This window comes from Leiobunum rupestre, chromosome 6 (genome assembly GCF_980474605.1).
Source record: "Leiobunum rupestre chromosome 6, qqLeiRupe1.1.hap1, whole genome shotgun sequence".
NCBI classification, from domain to species: domain Eukaryota; kingdom Metazoa; phylum Arthropoda; class Arachnida; order Opiliones; family Sclerosomatidae; genus Leiobunum; species Leiobunum rupestre.
In genome coordinates this window covers 41,770,467-41,784,251 of record NC_143389.1, presented here as the reverse complement: position 1 = coordinate 41,784,251, position 13,785 = coordinate 41,770,467, and the positions used below count along the sequence as shown (strand labels likewise).

Below are 13,785 nucleotides of genomic sequence, written 5' to 3'. Positions count from 1 at the left end.
AAATTTACAAGAAAATGTATATATATTATAACCGTTTAATAAAATTTAAAAGATATAAATACATTGTTATGTACATATTTTAGGTTAATGGCTCTGGGTTGAGTATTTAATGTGAAGTAGGTTAATAAATTACATTTCGATAACAAAATATAATTGAAGATAAACATTGTGATATATTATGAAATTGTCATTTTGAAAAGAAATGAAAAAGATATTTGTAGCTTTTATAAATCCCTCACTTTGTTAAAAAAGCAAATGGCTTAGTGAGAAAGCTGAAGAGGATTTTAGAATATTAAAATTTCATAATGCATAAAAATAATAGTTTAGAGACAAATGACCGTACTTCAAAATGCTTTTCCAAGCACTGGTATTTGATTCCGGTGTAATATGTTGCCCATTCTCTACAACATCCTTGCATTGTTGGCATCTTAAAACAGTGTTGCTTATACTGTCCTCATTATAAGCCTAAAAAATTCAACTTACCCTCATTTATTTAAATGGCATTTAGAATAATTAAGTTTTACCTGAAATGTGTCCATATTGTCAACCATTTGGGAGGTAGATAAAGTGAGGTGTAGAAACGAGTTATTTGGTTGAATATTTTTGGATACTGTGGAAGAATTTGGGGACAAATGCTTTTGCATTGCTTTGATATTTGGGTTGTCTGTTATTCTAAGTTTAATCTGATATTCTACGCCGGGAAACATTGTCCCATCCAAATTTGCAAATTCCACCATTTTAGCCAGCTTCCACTTTTTCAAAGCTTAAGTAACAGTCTAGTTAAGGGAAAATGGTTACCTGAATATGGGGTAACCCAAATTCCACACTGTTAGTCTTTAGTGTAATTAAAAAAGATACAAATTTCAACAATGAAATCTTTGCCATCCAATGTAAGGCTGTTTGGGACAGATTCTGGGCGTTTTACTTTATCTTCTGCTATGGTAATACTCCTTCTGGCAATAGACTATATATTATAACGTTAATAAACTCAAACTTATTATATTATCAAATTAAAAGTTAATCTATACTGAGATTTTATAAATACCTCGATATAGTTCCTATATTTGCTAGCATTTAGTCTAAATGAAAATTATGATATCTCATTACTTCCATCGCAAGTTCGCAATCAAACAAACGCGTTTTAGAGCCCAGGCTTAAGAACTATCAAAACAAAACTAACTTACCGTCTCAGTGTTCTCAATGACGAAACGTGAATCCAAAATTTTACAATTTTACCTTTGTATAGAAATAAAAGATACGTTTCTTTACTTTTTAGTGGAATATTTAAAGTCATAGCGATATTACAACTAATTCAATAAAAAGCGTGTCTGACACCATTGAAAAATTGGCGGCTCCGGTCAAACTAATCCGTGACGGGTTTCTGTGAGCAGACAACATCCTAAAATTTTTGCGTCTCTCCTAGCCTTTGTGCCACATTTCGGAGGCACAAAGTTTTTATCAATGCCCACTTACTGTAATTTTTAGAAATTAGGTGTATTGTACTGGTTATAATGAAGAATATACTTACTAAAATAAACTGCAAAAAATTAGTTTGATGCTATTAAACCGCCTATAAAATATCTATAGCTTCAATCGATAGATTTCATAAATCACCTAGCGCGTGTAAATACTCAAACATGTAAACACGATTTTCAAATCGGTCATTATAGGCCATTTTAACCTAAACTCTACCAAATTCACCGCACTCGTCTACATACATCAAATAATTCTAGGTTTTATAAAGAAAAACAAAGGAACAATTGGTTAAGCAGGGAGATCAGATTAGCGTTGATCCCCCACTCTTTTCGAGTGCTCCCTTCGAGATTCTTAACGAGTCGGAAAAAATGCATTAATTGAAAGCCTACGCATGGGCAAAATTACGTGTCACCCACAGTCTCCTTCATCTCGACCGACCGCGCCGAGTACTCCTCAAACGAAAATAACCATTAATTAAACTCCCACCGCAGAGCGGAAGAACCCAACCACCGTATCAAGAGGGGCAAACGTCGAACTGGAGTTACCCGAATACTAGAAACCCATCAAGTCAAATTAGTTCCATGCCCCCTCCACACTGCACAGTAAATAGCGTCCTGTCAAAAATACTACAGAGTAGCCCGGGTTTCTGTCAATGGAAATACATGGAATAAACCATTTTTAGTCGATATCGAAAGTGGTATAATTCCCGTAGTCCTTCGAGATTTCGAAGTGACACGGTTGTATCGTTCATCGGGCTCAGAGTAAACAGTTTACGTAAAAACGGTAACAGACAGAGTGTGTGCTTTTCATCTTATTCGAAATAAGTTCCGACGAAATCGACTAGATCTCAAGCGTTAGAAAAGAAGAAGGGAAGGGAAAAGTGGCCTCCCATAAAGACATCGCAGCAGCTGCTAGCATTGCTCTGGAAGGCTATTTTAAGGGGGGCCTTCCCCAAAACTATCGCCCAGTCTGGGAAAATGATGTAAACTCATCGGGCAGACGTCGCGAAGGAAAGGAACGTTTAATGTATTAAAAGCAGAGGCGAGTCCGATTCGCATCCGCTAATCAGAATCATTTAATCTCGCCAACCCACGTACGGGATTTTTTAATGACATATTCGAACGCAACCATCAACCGAAGACTGAGTTTTTAAGGATGATCCCTATTGGTCGGAAATAATTCTCCGGGAAAAGAAGAGAAAGTTTCACCCTCTTCCTTCATTTTTTTCGCTCCCGGCCGCCGAGCGCGTCTGAGCCATCAAAGAGTTTCTAAAATAAGAGTTAACATCACGGCTCGGAGGCTCTATCGTCCGCGCTCCATCAGAGCGACTTCGACTGGCGGCTAGAAGAGCGTAAACAACACTTCGACGGAGAGCGTTTTTAACAGCCAGCTGTACCTATGGGTTTGGGGATGTTGAGTTTAGTACTAGTTACGTCAACGTGCCAAGTAGTTTCTGGAGTGGTTTTGTGGATACTGGCGGCCTTGGACCTTCACATTAACGAGAGCGAAGGCTGTAAAGCGTTGAACGCCGGAAGTATCGCCACGGGTTTGTTTCAGTTCCTCGGTGGTCTTGCCGGATTGGCCCTGGTAACGACTCACAAGAAGGGTTCTCGTACGTCTTCAGTTCACGATGAAACCAGATCGAAAGTCCTGAGATTGCTACCCATCATTTACGTCGGGCTTAGTGCCGCCGTTATCGTACCAATCATCGTGCACAGTCAGTCAGTACTATGCATCCCAGTGATGTGGAATCGAGGTTGTTACATTTATTGTATCGTAGAGTACATTTGTCGGATTATAATGACTTTCAGAATGGTGTACAATTTAAACCTAGAATTTTCGATTTCAACCCTTTAATCGTTGAGATTTCTAGGTTCTAATCAACATTAGTTATGTGTTCCAATCCGAAGGTTATACTTTACGATGCTCACTCGTTAATTTTTGGCAGCGGAATGCGCGTCATCTAATTGTTCTTTTAACCTTTTAGGTCCTGGAGTGTTAACCATCGGTATTTTCAAGCTAATCATAACCTACATGGGGTTTTTATTTTCTATTTGTGCCGTTGCTCTAACGTTGACGGAGTACACATCATTTAAAGTTTGCAAGAAGCACAACCATCCCGAAGAAAAGGTCGAAAATCCTAATAACGTAACGGCAAGTACACCCAAGAAGAACAATAAGCCGCCGGTAATTAAGTCCCAATCTATCTCAGTAAAACATTTCCTAAATGAGTTTTTAATCTTAGACATTACAACTACCGGAAGCCAAAACCCACCAACAGGAAGCCCCTGGTAGCGGGGAAAAAGTGACGGTGGTCACCTTACCAGAAGCTGAGGGTGTCGTCTACGCGGTACCCGAAGAATTTTACGTCGTCAAGAAGGGAGAGTCAACATACGTCACTCCACCAGGTGACCACCGATGGACCAAATTCTTCCCATCTTACAAGAAAGTAGATGTCGACTAGTCATTAATAAAACGATGTTTTAAAGCTTTATGTATTAAATATGATATATAAATGTCAAAACGTAAATGATGTTATTACATAGAAAATATATATTAGAGAAAAAGTAACTCTATAGGGTTGATAATCTTTAAACTGTATCTGAAGGTTTTAAAGCTAGGAGTTTGCATGATTTACTTCCGGTTGATAGATTTTAATAGAAGAAGCTAAGTCGAAGCGGAGGCAAATACACTTAAAACATATGTAACAACAAAATTATGTTACATATGCTTAAAAGTACATCTGATGTCCAATCGCCCGAGCTTACTATTCCTCTTCTATATTTTCTATGGTTATTAGAGAAAAAATATTTTAAAACGTATTTAAATTTAACGAGTTGTCCACGCGCGCGTTTTTATAAAACAGTTTTCAAAAACTGAAATTTATTTAAATAAAGGCTAAGCGATTTTAGAGACGATCTATCTTTCTTTGATCATATACCATGCCGGACAAAAATAGTTATAAATTAACAACCAGAAATTTCGCGGGGAAACATCTGAATGACGAGCCCCAAGAAACAGAGAAGTCCAAATGGTAAAACAAAAATTGGACTTTGAACTAGGTTTACCCAAGGTCAACGCTATAACCTTTTGTACCTAAAGCCTCAAGGAAAACGACACCATCGAGTGTAAGACAAAGGTCATTTCTAGAAAGGAACTGGAAAGTTTTAGGGGTGTCTGTTTACCTCATTATCATCGATATTACTGCGACTGCAAAGAATTATGTTGCGGAAAAACTGCCCCCTCTTTCAAGAAAGACAATCGTACTTGGCTATGGAAAGTAAAGCCCAAAGTAATTTTAAAATCAGTTGAATTCGTAATATTTCGAATTTTTAAAACTACATAACGGACCAGGTTGAAAAGAAATTTGTATTTGGCGGGCAAATTCAAAAGTCCGGTTCGCGAATTCTCGGGAAAAAATATTTCTAGGAGAGCTTCTGCCATCTACGAAGGGAAATGAAAAACATCAACCAATTTTATTTCAAATCTTTACTTTGTAAAAATTTACAAGTACTGTAAAATTTTAATCTTCCGACTTCAAATTAAGTCCATGGCAGCCAATTTGGAAAACATATAGAACCCAAAATTAAATAAAGTAAACAATAGCCAATGAGTACTCTTGTTAATTTGCTACTGTCACAAATGAGATATTTCAAACAAATTAACAACGTTGACACTTTGAATACATCTCTTTTAAGTTCTTTACACTCTTTCAAAGCTTTTTCAAAATCAAACTTTAAAGCTTTCGCTAAACTCCAGTATATTATGGGACTAGATGAACACATTAGTCTAGTTGTCACCTTGAATGAAATAATTATGAACGGAGGTTGAAATTGCATAAGACAAAATTATATTTACCTGTACATGTATGAATAATACGCAAAATACCACTAATACAAAAGCATGGACTGCGTAGACAAATGTCTTTTCATTTATAATCGACACTAGAAAATCTTCAAAATTTTTAACCCGCAACTCTTTTAGTTTCCTCCCAATTGTTTTCATTGAGAAACTCAAAATTAAAAGAACAGCTGGTGTAGCTAATGCAAAGTTTGGAATTTGTTTCCATTGATAATAATGTAGGAAACCCACGTTCCAATAATGATTTTGAATGTATGAGTAAGATAAAGGAACGGTATCGTAACACCAAGGTGATAACTTTTCAGAAGGCATTCGATAACTTCTTTCTATCGCGTAATCTTTCACTTCCGATGGTATTTTAAGTTCTGAATAATACGGAACACAATAAAGGAGACAAGAATAAACTTGATACCATATGAAAGGCAAAACACACAAAAATATTCTGGCACTCAGATGCAGCAATTGTTTTAGAAATAGAGTTATATTTAACTGTTCATTACTCGCCAAGACATCTTTAACTATCAACCTTAGAAAACTATAAATCACAAACCCGCACGATATAAGTCCATTTGATCTAGTGCCACCACTGAGACCAAACAGAAAAGCCGCAATGTATAAATATTGTTTCTCTAAGCATAAAAACCCGAGAAAACTTAGAAAGCAATATAAGGACTCAGAGTAAAATGCGGAATAAAATATAGAAGCCGGATTTATAGCAAATAATATTGATGTTAAATAAGATAAATTTTTATCGTTGAATATATGTTTAGTTAAATAATAAAGTATGACAGTGGTTAAAATAAAGTAGATTAGATTTAACATTAGTCCAGTGAGCAAAATGCTATTATAAATGCTAACATACTTTGATAAACAAAACTGAAACGGTAAACTTAAGAAGTAACTGAGGTACGGAAATAATGGAAAAAATGCTAATGTATTTTCATATGTGTAACCATTCTTAGAGATGTGGAGAAAGTACTGAGCATCCCAGCTTTTGAGCCCACCAAATAAAAAAGTGATAGACTCGTCAATTACTGTAGTGTCATTTTGCCCTGGTGCCATAAAACAGCCTGATTTTGGTACATGATTTTCAATCACATAGTTAAACAGGCACTGAAAATGTTTCAACAAATATTCTAATGTAGAAAAAATTAATTACAGCAAAGTAAGCCTGCCTATGAATTGGAAATCCAATTCATGGAAGAAACCATATAGACCTTGGCTTCTCCAAAATCGGTGACCATTTCACAGTCCAGTTTTAATCCATAAATAAATGGACTTATTTACCTGACAGGAAAAGAGGAAAAATCTCGATAATAAGGCAAACTTTACTATAACATCAATAACAGCCATAAAAACAAACAACGCCGCGACGGCGACGCGGAAAGTTCAAAACGCTAATCGGTAATACTTGCAGAATACATAGAAGACGACACAAAAGGTTTCTGGACGAATCTGGAGCAGTGTGAGAAATAAGGCTTTTTATTTATTTATTTATTTATTAAAAAAAAAAAAAGAGGATACATAATACGCCTAAGCCAGTGAGGCTTCTGTGGCGTCCTCTAAAAAAAACACACACACACAATATATAATATATACTGTACAATATAAACAAAGAACACGGTGAAAATTTAACTATCCCTAACCCAATCAATTAGCTTGACACGAAAAGAAACCTTTGATTGACTGTTAAGGATATCTTGAGGTAGTGAATTCCAGTCGCTTAAAGCTCGAAAAGTAAGGTGATTTTGTCGCACGCCGGTGTTTAATCACGGTTTGAAAAGTTTTTCAGAATGACCACGCATACGGCCGGTATTATTTAGAGTAAAAAATTTTGAAAAATTTAGGGAAACGTTGCCTCTTAAAATGTCAAAAATAAATACTAGGTCATTAATTCTATGGTGGTCAACTGGGTCAAGAAGATCGAGTGAAGAGTCACGGTCACGTTGAAGAAGATCTGTAAGGCCAGGCGTCAACTTAGTGAACCGGTTATGAGCTTTTGATAGGACGTCACGGTCACCAGCGAGTGAGGGTGACCATATGACAGAGCCATAGTCAATAGACGGAAGAATTAGAGCATTGTATATAATACGCAATATAGGCTTAGAGCGGTAAAAAGAATTTCGGCGAGTGAGTCCAGTGATAGAATTGATACGACTTACAACGCTTTGGGTATGCTTGGAGAATTTTAGGTTTTCATCAAATAGAATGCCAAGATCGCGTATAACAGGCACATTAGGAATAGGTTCTCCAGCAATTTGGTACGTGTGGCGAACATTGGAGTTACCTAAGTGAAGGACGGTACTTTTGGTTGTATTAAAATTCATACCATAATTTCGGACCAAATCAACAACGTCATCCAAGTCCAATTGTAAGTTAGCCCTATTTTCAGCGGAATTGGCGTTAGTAGCCAACTTACGATTAGTGTCATCTGCAAACAAGTGCGGGACGGAGTGCTTAACACACTTTGGCAATGAATTTATAAAGATTGAAAATAGCAGTGGTCAAAGTACTGTGCCCTGAGGGACACCACTGAGGGTAGATCGTAGTGAAGAAGAGCAGCCCTTCAGGACAACACGGTGGAAGCGACCTTCAATGAAATCACCAAGCCAACGTAAAGCCAAATCACAAATCCCAGCATCCAAGAGAGACCGTAGCAGATGACTATGTGGAATAGTATCGAACGCACGGCTCATATCTAGGGAAATAATGTCCACAGGTGAACCGCTATCGAGCCAGCTAACGTAATCATGTGTTGCAGATAGAAGATTGGTAGTGCATGAGTGACGGGGCCGGAAACCGTGTTGGGCATCAGATAGAAAATTTGTTCTAGTGAGAAAGTCTTCTGTCTGGGCTTTAGATATGCGCTCACAAACACGAGAAATATGGCTGGTTTTGGTAATAGGTCTATAGTTTTCCTTCTTGGTTCGCGAATCCGGAGCAGTGTGAGAAATAAGGCTTTAACACAGGCCAATCACCAGTTTAAAAATTAGCTGGGCCAGTTTAAAAATTAAATGCTTGGGGTGTTAGTGGCCATGGTGACCACTTAATTTATTAAAAAAAAATCCATTCACTGCCAACTCGCGTAATAGCGGCGAAACCATTCGCCGAAATTCTATGATCAAGGATTTTCCCGCTATATACCATGCTATAAACTATCGGCGTTCAGCGCCACGCTCGTTTTTATATTGGCTTCAATGCAAAAACTATTCTAAAAAACATTTTCCGCTAGGGGCGCTAGACGCCGAGAGATATTTTTGTTCGTAGGTTAACATAGAAACTTCAACGAATGGGCTGGCCACTATTGCGCGAGTGTCAAAGTTGGCCGTAGCTTGGCCTTGTGTCAATTGTGTGTATGGGTGGGTGACTCTGCGTATCAGTGGCGTAAATAGCGCCCCCGCAGACCCCGCGGCGTGGGCGGCCCCCGAGAACTAGGGGGCCCCCAAACGTTTATGATTAAAATCTGTGCCGCAAGTCGTTTTTCGAGGGGGGGCCTCGGAGTTCTTTGTTACGCCACTGCTGGGTATCGTGAGTCTGTCTACTCTATACTCTACACACAATAGGTGGTTTTTTTTCGCTTGTACGGGGACAAAAAGTGTTTTATTCGCCTGTTCTCGGGGTAAGATTTACCCGGTCCCGAATTTTGTTCGCTTGTTCCAGAGCTCTAAGGTTACACTTTTTACTCCTCCTCGAAAGGAGGGGTAAAACATCGACATTTGTCGATGGGTAGAGGGAGTAATCTAGCTTTGTCGTCTACTTAAATTTTGTTTCACGAAAACATGACGGGCAATCTTTTTATAAATAACCTTTAACCTTTAACTACTCCCTTCTTAGGCCAAGCGCTCACTGCTCTTCGTAACGTCTACGTACTACCTTCAACAAGCCTTTACTTCGTAACGGAGACAATGCCTTGTGGAAGGCAGGACGGATACGCAACGGAGAGCCAGTGGGCGCCTAACCTAACTCCAACTCGTTTTTACACACAATCCTAAGGATTTGTGTGTATTAGTCTCACCATATGTAACATAATCACTCATAAGTATGCCATAAAAGCATTTTCGTTAATGAAACCTTATTCACGGGATATGATGCAAATCACGTAATTTCCGACTCCGTGACGAAAAACGCGTCATCAACTTTACGGAAACGGAAGTTAGTGAGAATTCCTCGCGCGTTTCTGGCTTTGCCCATGTCAAGTTTAGCTCGTGCCTCGCGATCACATGATTTCATTTCAATAGCGCAAGGATTATAAGCATTTTTGCATTTTTGGGTCCGCTCAATGTATGTTCCGCGTGAAACAAGGTCTCATTGAATTTTTTTCAATGGAAATTTTATACAGAGGCATACTTATGAGTAATTATGTTACATATGGTCTCACGTACATTGTAGCCGTTGCCGCCGATGCCGATGGCGCCGTGTCGCGCATACCTCTTCAACGGTTATAACTAGAAGAGTCAATGATATCTCGTTCGAATGTACATACATTGCCATTGATAAAGTTTTCAAATCGGAGCCCAAGAAGTTGGGAATTTGCCCAATTTACTATTTTCGGTGATTTCGCTTTATGTGATAGATATTAATATTAAGTCCGATAACGTTAAAAAACAATTATTGGATAGGTTAGGATTCAGCGGACCTACAACTTCGGTTTTATCAGTAAATTTTAAATTTAAGTATAGTTTTCAGGGTAATTTACGGGACCCCAATTTTCGTGTTTTTATATTTTCGCCTAAAATTCTACATACAGTTCCTTAATTTAAGTCCGATTTTCATGAAAGTTATATTTTTGAATAGCTGTGGTTTACATATAACCTAGAATTGTAAAAACGTTCCTTAATTTTAATTCTAAGTAAGGTTTTTTGTTCAGCGTATACGGACCCCCGTAATTTCCAACATTGTAAATCCGCGTGTTTATAGTAGTCTAAGCGGCCGTTCAGAGTGGGCCACGCTTTCAACGTATGACCAGAAGTAACAATTAAGTATGACACTGATCTATCTAGTCTTCGGCGTTTGACCAGAAGTACTAAGTGTGACACTCAACGTAACAAATAAGTGTGATCAGAAATAACAAATAAGTGTGATCAGAAGTAACAAATAAGTATGAAACTGATCGAACTAGTCTTTGTCGTATAACCAGAAGATATAAGTGTGACACTCAACGGCTGACTAGTAGTAACAAATAAGTGTTATCAGAAGTAAAAAATAAGAGTGACACTGATCGAAGCAATCTTCGATGCTTTCAAAGTATGACTAGAAGTAACAAATAAGCGTAAATTTGTATATATGTGTGACCGTGGATATATTTTGGTTGTGATACCGGCGTTGCAGGTTGCTGTGAATAGCTCAAACAAACTTAACACAGAAGGATTGTGTGTATTCTGACCGTCGTATGTCTTGTTTTCGTCAAGACAGAATTGAAGTAAAATGACGTCATATGGCTACACTTTTTAACCTGCTCGAAAAACCCAGAACAGGAGAAAAAAAACACCTAGTATAGAAGAAGGGAATTTAGCAGTTAGCAAAAAGAAATATAAACAGTATCTCTCTCAGTAGGCTTGTTCAGGTCGGGAAACGTCAGCTTGCAAACTCCCTATGGGTCGTGCATCCCGAATCGGCCTCATTACAATGTGATCCATTTGTGATAGTAGTGATTTTTTAATTTAACATTGATCAATAAAGATGTTTCTACATATTGCTTAAGCAGATTTATAGTTCTTTATTTAACACGAGGATTTAACACTCCAAAATTTGAAATACCTATAATAACTAAACTACTAAGCCTATGAGTAGAAGGAAAGTGATGGCGAGACGCCACCCCCGGGGACGGGGTCAGGTTCGGGATCGGGGTCCGGGATTTAAGGGGTGAAATGAGGGTAAAATCATCGAAAAGTCAATGTATTTAGGGTATTTCTCGAGACGATTTGTTTTCCCGTATATCAACATATTGTGTCCAGGCCAACTTGTTCATTTATCTACGCTTATCTCGAAAGATACTTGAACGTATATCTTATCAAGTTTTATCGTACGGAATAAGTTGAAATGATGTAAAAATTGATAACCTAGGCGACGCGTGCGCAGATTACCCCGGGGGGCGCGGTTAATTTGAATTTAAGAGTGTTTTGACGTCATGGAATATTCGTTGTTAAAGTAGAATGGAAATATTTTTAAACTTCATTTTAATATCATTGTAGTACTTAAATATGCTTGACACTTGAACCAATCTCACGAGTATTTCTTAAAACGAATATCTCGATCGCGTTTTATCGTACGAAATAAGTGGAAATTATGTAAAAAGTGATAACCTAGGAGATAGCACACGTGCGCGGATTACCTGGGAGGCGCGGATTGCCCGGGCGCGCGGTTAATTTGAATTTAAAACATGGATTCCCTCTCCGAAATAATTCATGTACCCAAAATTGGACCGCAAGTTTTTTTTTTCTTTTAGGGGAATCTCTATGGGAGTTTAACATTACAATAAAGCTAATAGGTCCAGTTTGGGGTACTTTTGGTCCGAAATGGGGTACATAGGGCCGAAAATGGTGACTTTGGTCGTTTTAAGGGTACTTTTGGTCTATTTTGGTCCATTTTTGGGTACATCAGAAAAGCAGTTGGAAAAACGAAGAGCCTTATTTTTTTTTTCCACCCATCTCCAAACTCCAAAAATTTATTGCTTTAATTTATTTATCCCTTCCGTAGGTATAAAATAAGATAAAAACCACTTACCTATATTTTAATTACGGTAAATTAAAAATACTTAATTAGTGTACTAAGTTACGTTTAAAAGAACCTTTTGTAACAATTCCAATATGTAAATATAGGTATAAGGATTGATAAAATACTTAAAGTGGTTTTACTGATAAACTCTAAAGGAATTTAACTTTAAAGGGTGTCTTAGATTATTGTTTTTAATTTTATTCAAGTTGAAAACGTATTAAGAGTTCTTCAAAGTACTATAAAAGGATTTTATTTACGAACTTAATTCATATTTTCTTCAAACTTTCAATTCGCTTTTATTACTATTTAAATACGGTAAAATATAATTCTTATACACAAATTTAGTCAGAAAGATACTATAAAACACTAAAATTAAAATTAAATTAAATTTGTGTGGATAAGATTTGTAAATATCATTTTGAAACTAATAACTTTCACGCTTTATTTAAGTCAAGCCAATAAAAACAATTACCTATATTTTAAATACGGTAAAATATAAATACATTTCCGATATGTAAATAGGTAGAATAACACTATGAAAAGTTCCTTTTTCTTCTTTTAATACGACAACACACAACTCTGATACGCAAATATATAAAGAAAATATAAACAAATTTACTCTACGTTCGATACGTTAAAATACATTTCCGATACACAAATATAGATAAAGAAATACTATAAAATGTAAAAAGGTAGAAAAATACTACACATTAACCATTATGAATTTAAGCTTACAACATCCTTCACGTATAGAGCATAACATATATGTTCAGAGTTAACTTGTTTCCTCGTTATCTTTATCGCATGTGTTTTAAATAGCGTATGGAATAAGTTAAGAATGTACTGAAATGGTGTATGTTTAAACCTCGTAGAATAAATAGTAAAACATATGTTCAGAGTCGGCTTGATTACTAAAGCGAATAACACAGAGACGTTTCCGGTGTAGTCACGTAGGAAGAAAAATACTACAACACTCTCTATACTCTACATTCAACACGTTAAAATATACTTCCGAAATGCCAATATAGGTAGTAAAATACTACAAAATCTCTATACTCTACCTTCAATACGTTAAATTACATTCCAATATGTAAATATAGGTAGTAAATACTACAAAAGCCTCTTTTCTTGGCGTTCAATATGTTAAAATAGATTTCTGAAATGCAAATATAGGTAGTAAATACTACAAAAGCCTCTTTTCTTGGCGTTCAATATGTTAAAATAGATTTCTGAAATGCAAATATAGGTAGTAATTACTACAAAAGCCTCTTACTCTACGTTCAATACGTTAAATTAATGATATGCCTCCGATCGAATCGTTCATACGCATTTAAATTAGAATTGCTTCTAGTGTTCGGCAGTCGATTAATTTTTATCCACAAATTTTCCGATTTATTTAAAAATCTCTGGTAAAAAGAATATCATTTTAACTTATTTAATTGTGTTTTTTACCCAACCAAGCATTTATTTGAATAAAAGTGGTATTTATTTAAATAACCAATAGTTAAATAAAAATTGTTAAATGTTTAAATAATCGAAAGTGAACAAGCCTATTTTTTAAATAAAACAAACAGACTTTAGAGTTGATAAGATTTGTAAATATCATTTGAAACTAATAATTTTCACGCTTTATTTAAGTCAAGCAATTACATTTTTAAAAATGAAAGAAGTTAAACAATATAAAAATTTGTAAATATTGTAAATATTTTTAGGTAATAAAGAAATTAAGAAATG

At 36.4% G+C, this 13,785-nt stretch overlaps 3 protein-coding genes across 3 annotated transcripts; 1 reads left to right on the top strand and 2 right to left on the bottom strand.

Moving 5' to 3' along the window:
- Nucleotides 1–60: 60 nt before the first annotated feature.
- LOC149941003 (uncharacterized) lies at nucleotides 61–1,817 on the bottom strand. Its single transcript, XM_090178489.1, has 7 exons — nucleotides 1,529–1,817; nucleotides 1,185–1,472; nucleotides 1,046–1,079; nucleotides 859–964; nucleotides 525–763; nucleotides 344–465; nucleotides 61–272 (listed from the first exon to the last, which is right to left on the bottom strand). Exons 2-7 carry the CDS (start codon nucleotides 1,292–1,294, stop codon nucleotides 236–238), a joined length of 648 nt encoding a protein of 215 aa, XP_090034615.1. The 5' UTR covers nucleotides 1,295–1,472; nucleotides 1,529–1,817; the 3' UTR covers nucleotides 61–235.
- Nucleotides 1,818–2,630: 813 nt separating this feature from the next.
- On the top strand, nucleotides 2,631–5,132 carry LOC149941002 (uncharacterized). Its single transcript, XM_090178834.1, has 5 exons — nucleotides 2,631–3,232; nucleotides 3,464–3,663; nucleotides 3,722–4,510; nucleotides 4,579–4,768; nucleotides 4,831–5,132. Exons 1-3 carry the CDS (start codon nucleotides 2,875–2,877, stop codon nucleotides 3,938–3,940), a joined length of 777 nt encoding a protein of 258 aa, XP_090034960.1. The 5' UTR covers nucleotides 2,631–2,874; the 3' UTR covers nucleotides 3,941–4,510; nucleotides 4,579–4,768; nucleotides 4,831–5,132.
- PIG-V (phosphatidylinositol glycan anchor biosynthesis class V) lies at nucleotides 4,957–6,777 on the bottom strand. The gene is made up of 3 exons (XM_090178833.1): nucleotides 6,625–6,777; nucleotides 5,335–6,450; nucleotides 4,957–5,276 (listed from the first exon to the last, which is right to left on the bottom strand). The coding sequence occupies exons 1-3, from the start codon at nucleotides 6,688–6,690 to the stop codon at nucleotides 5,019–5,021; spliced, it is 1,440 nt and encodes a 479-aa protein (XP_090034959.1). The 5' UTR covers nucleotides 6,691–6,777; the 3' UTR covers nucleotides 4,957–5,018.
- Nucleotides 6,778–13,785: the final 7,008 nt, after the last annotated feature.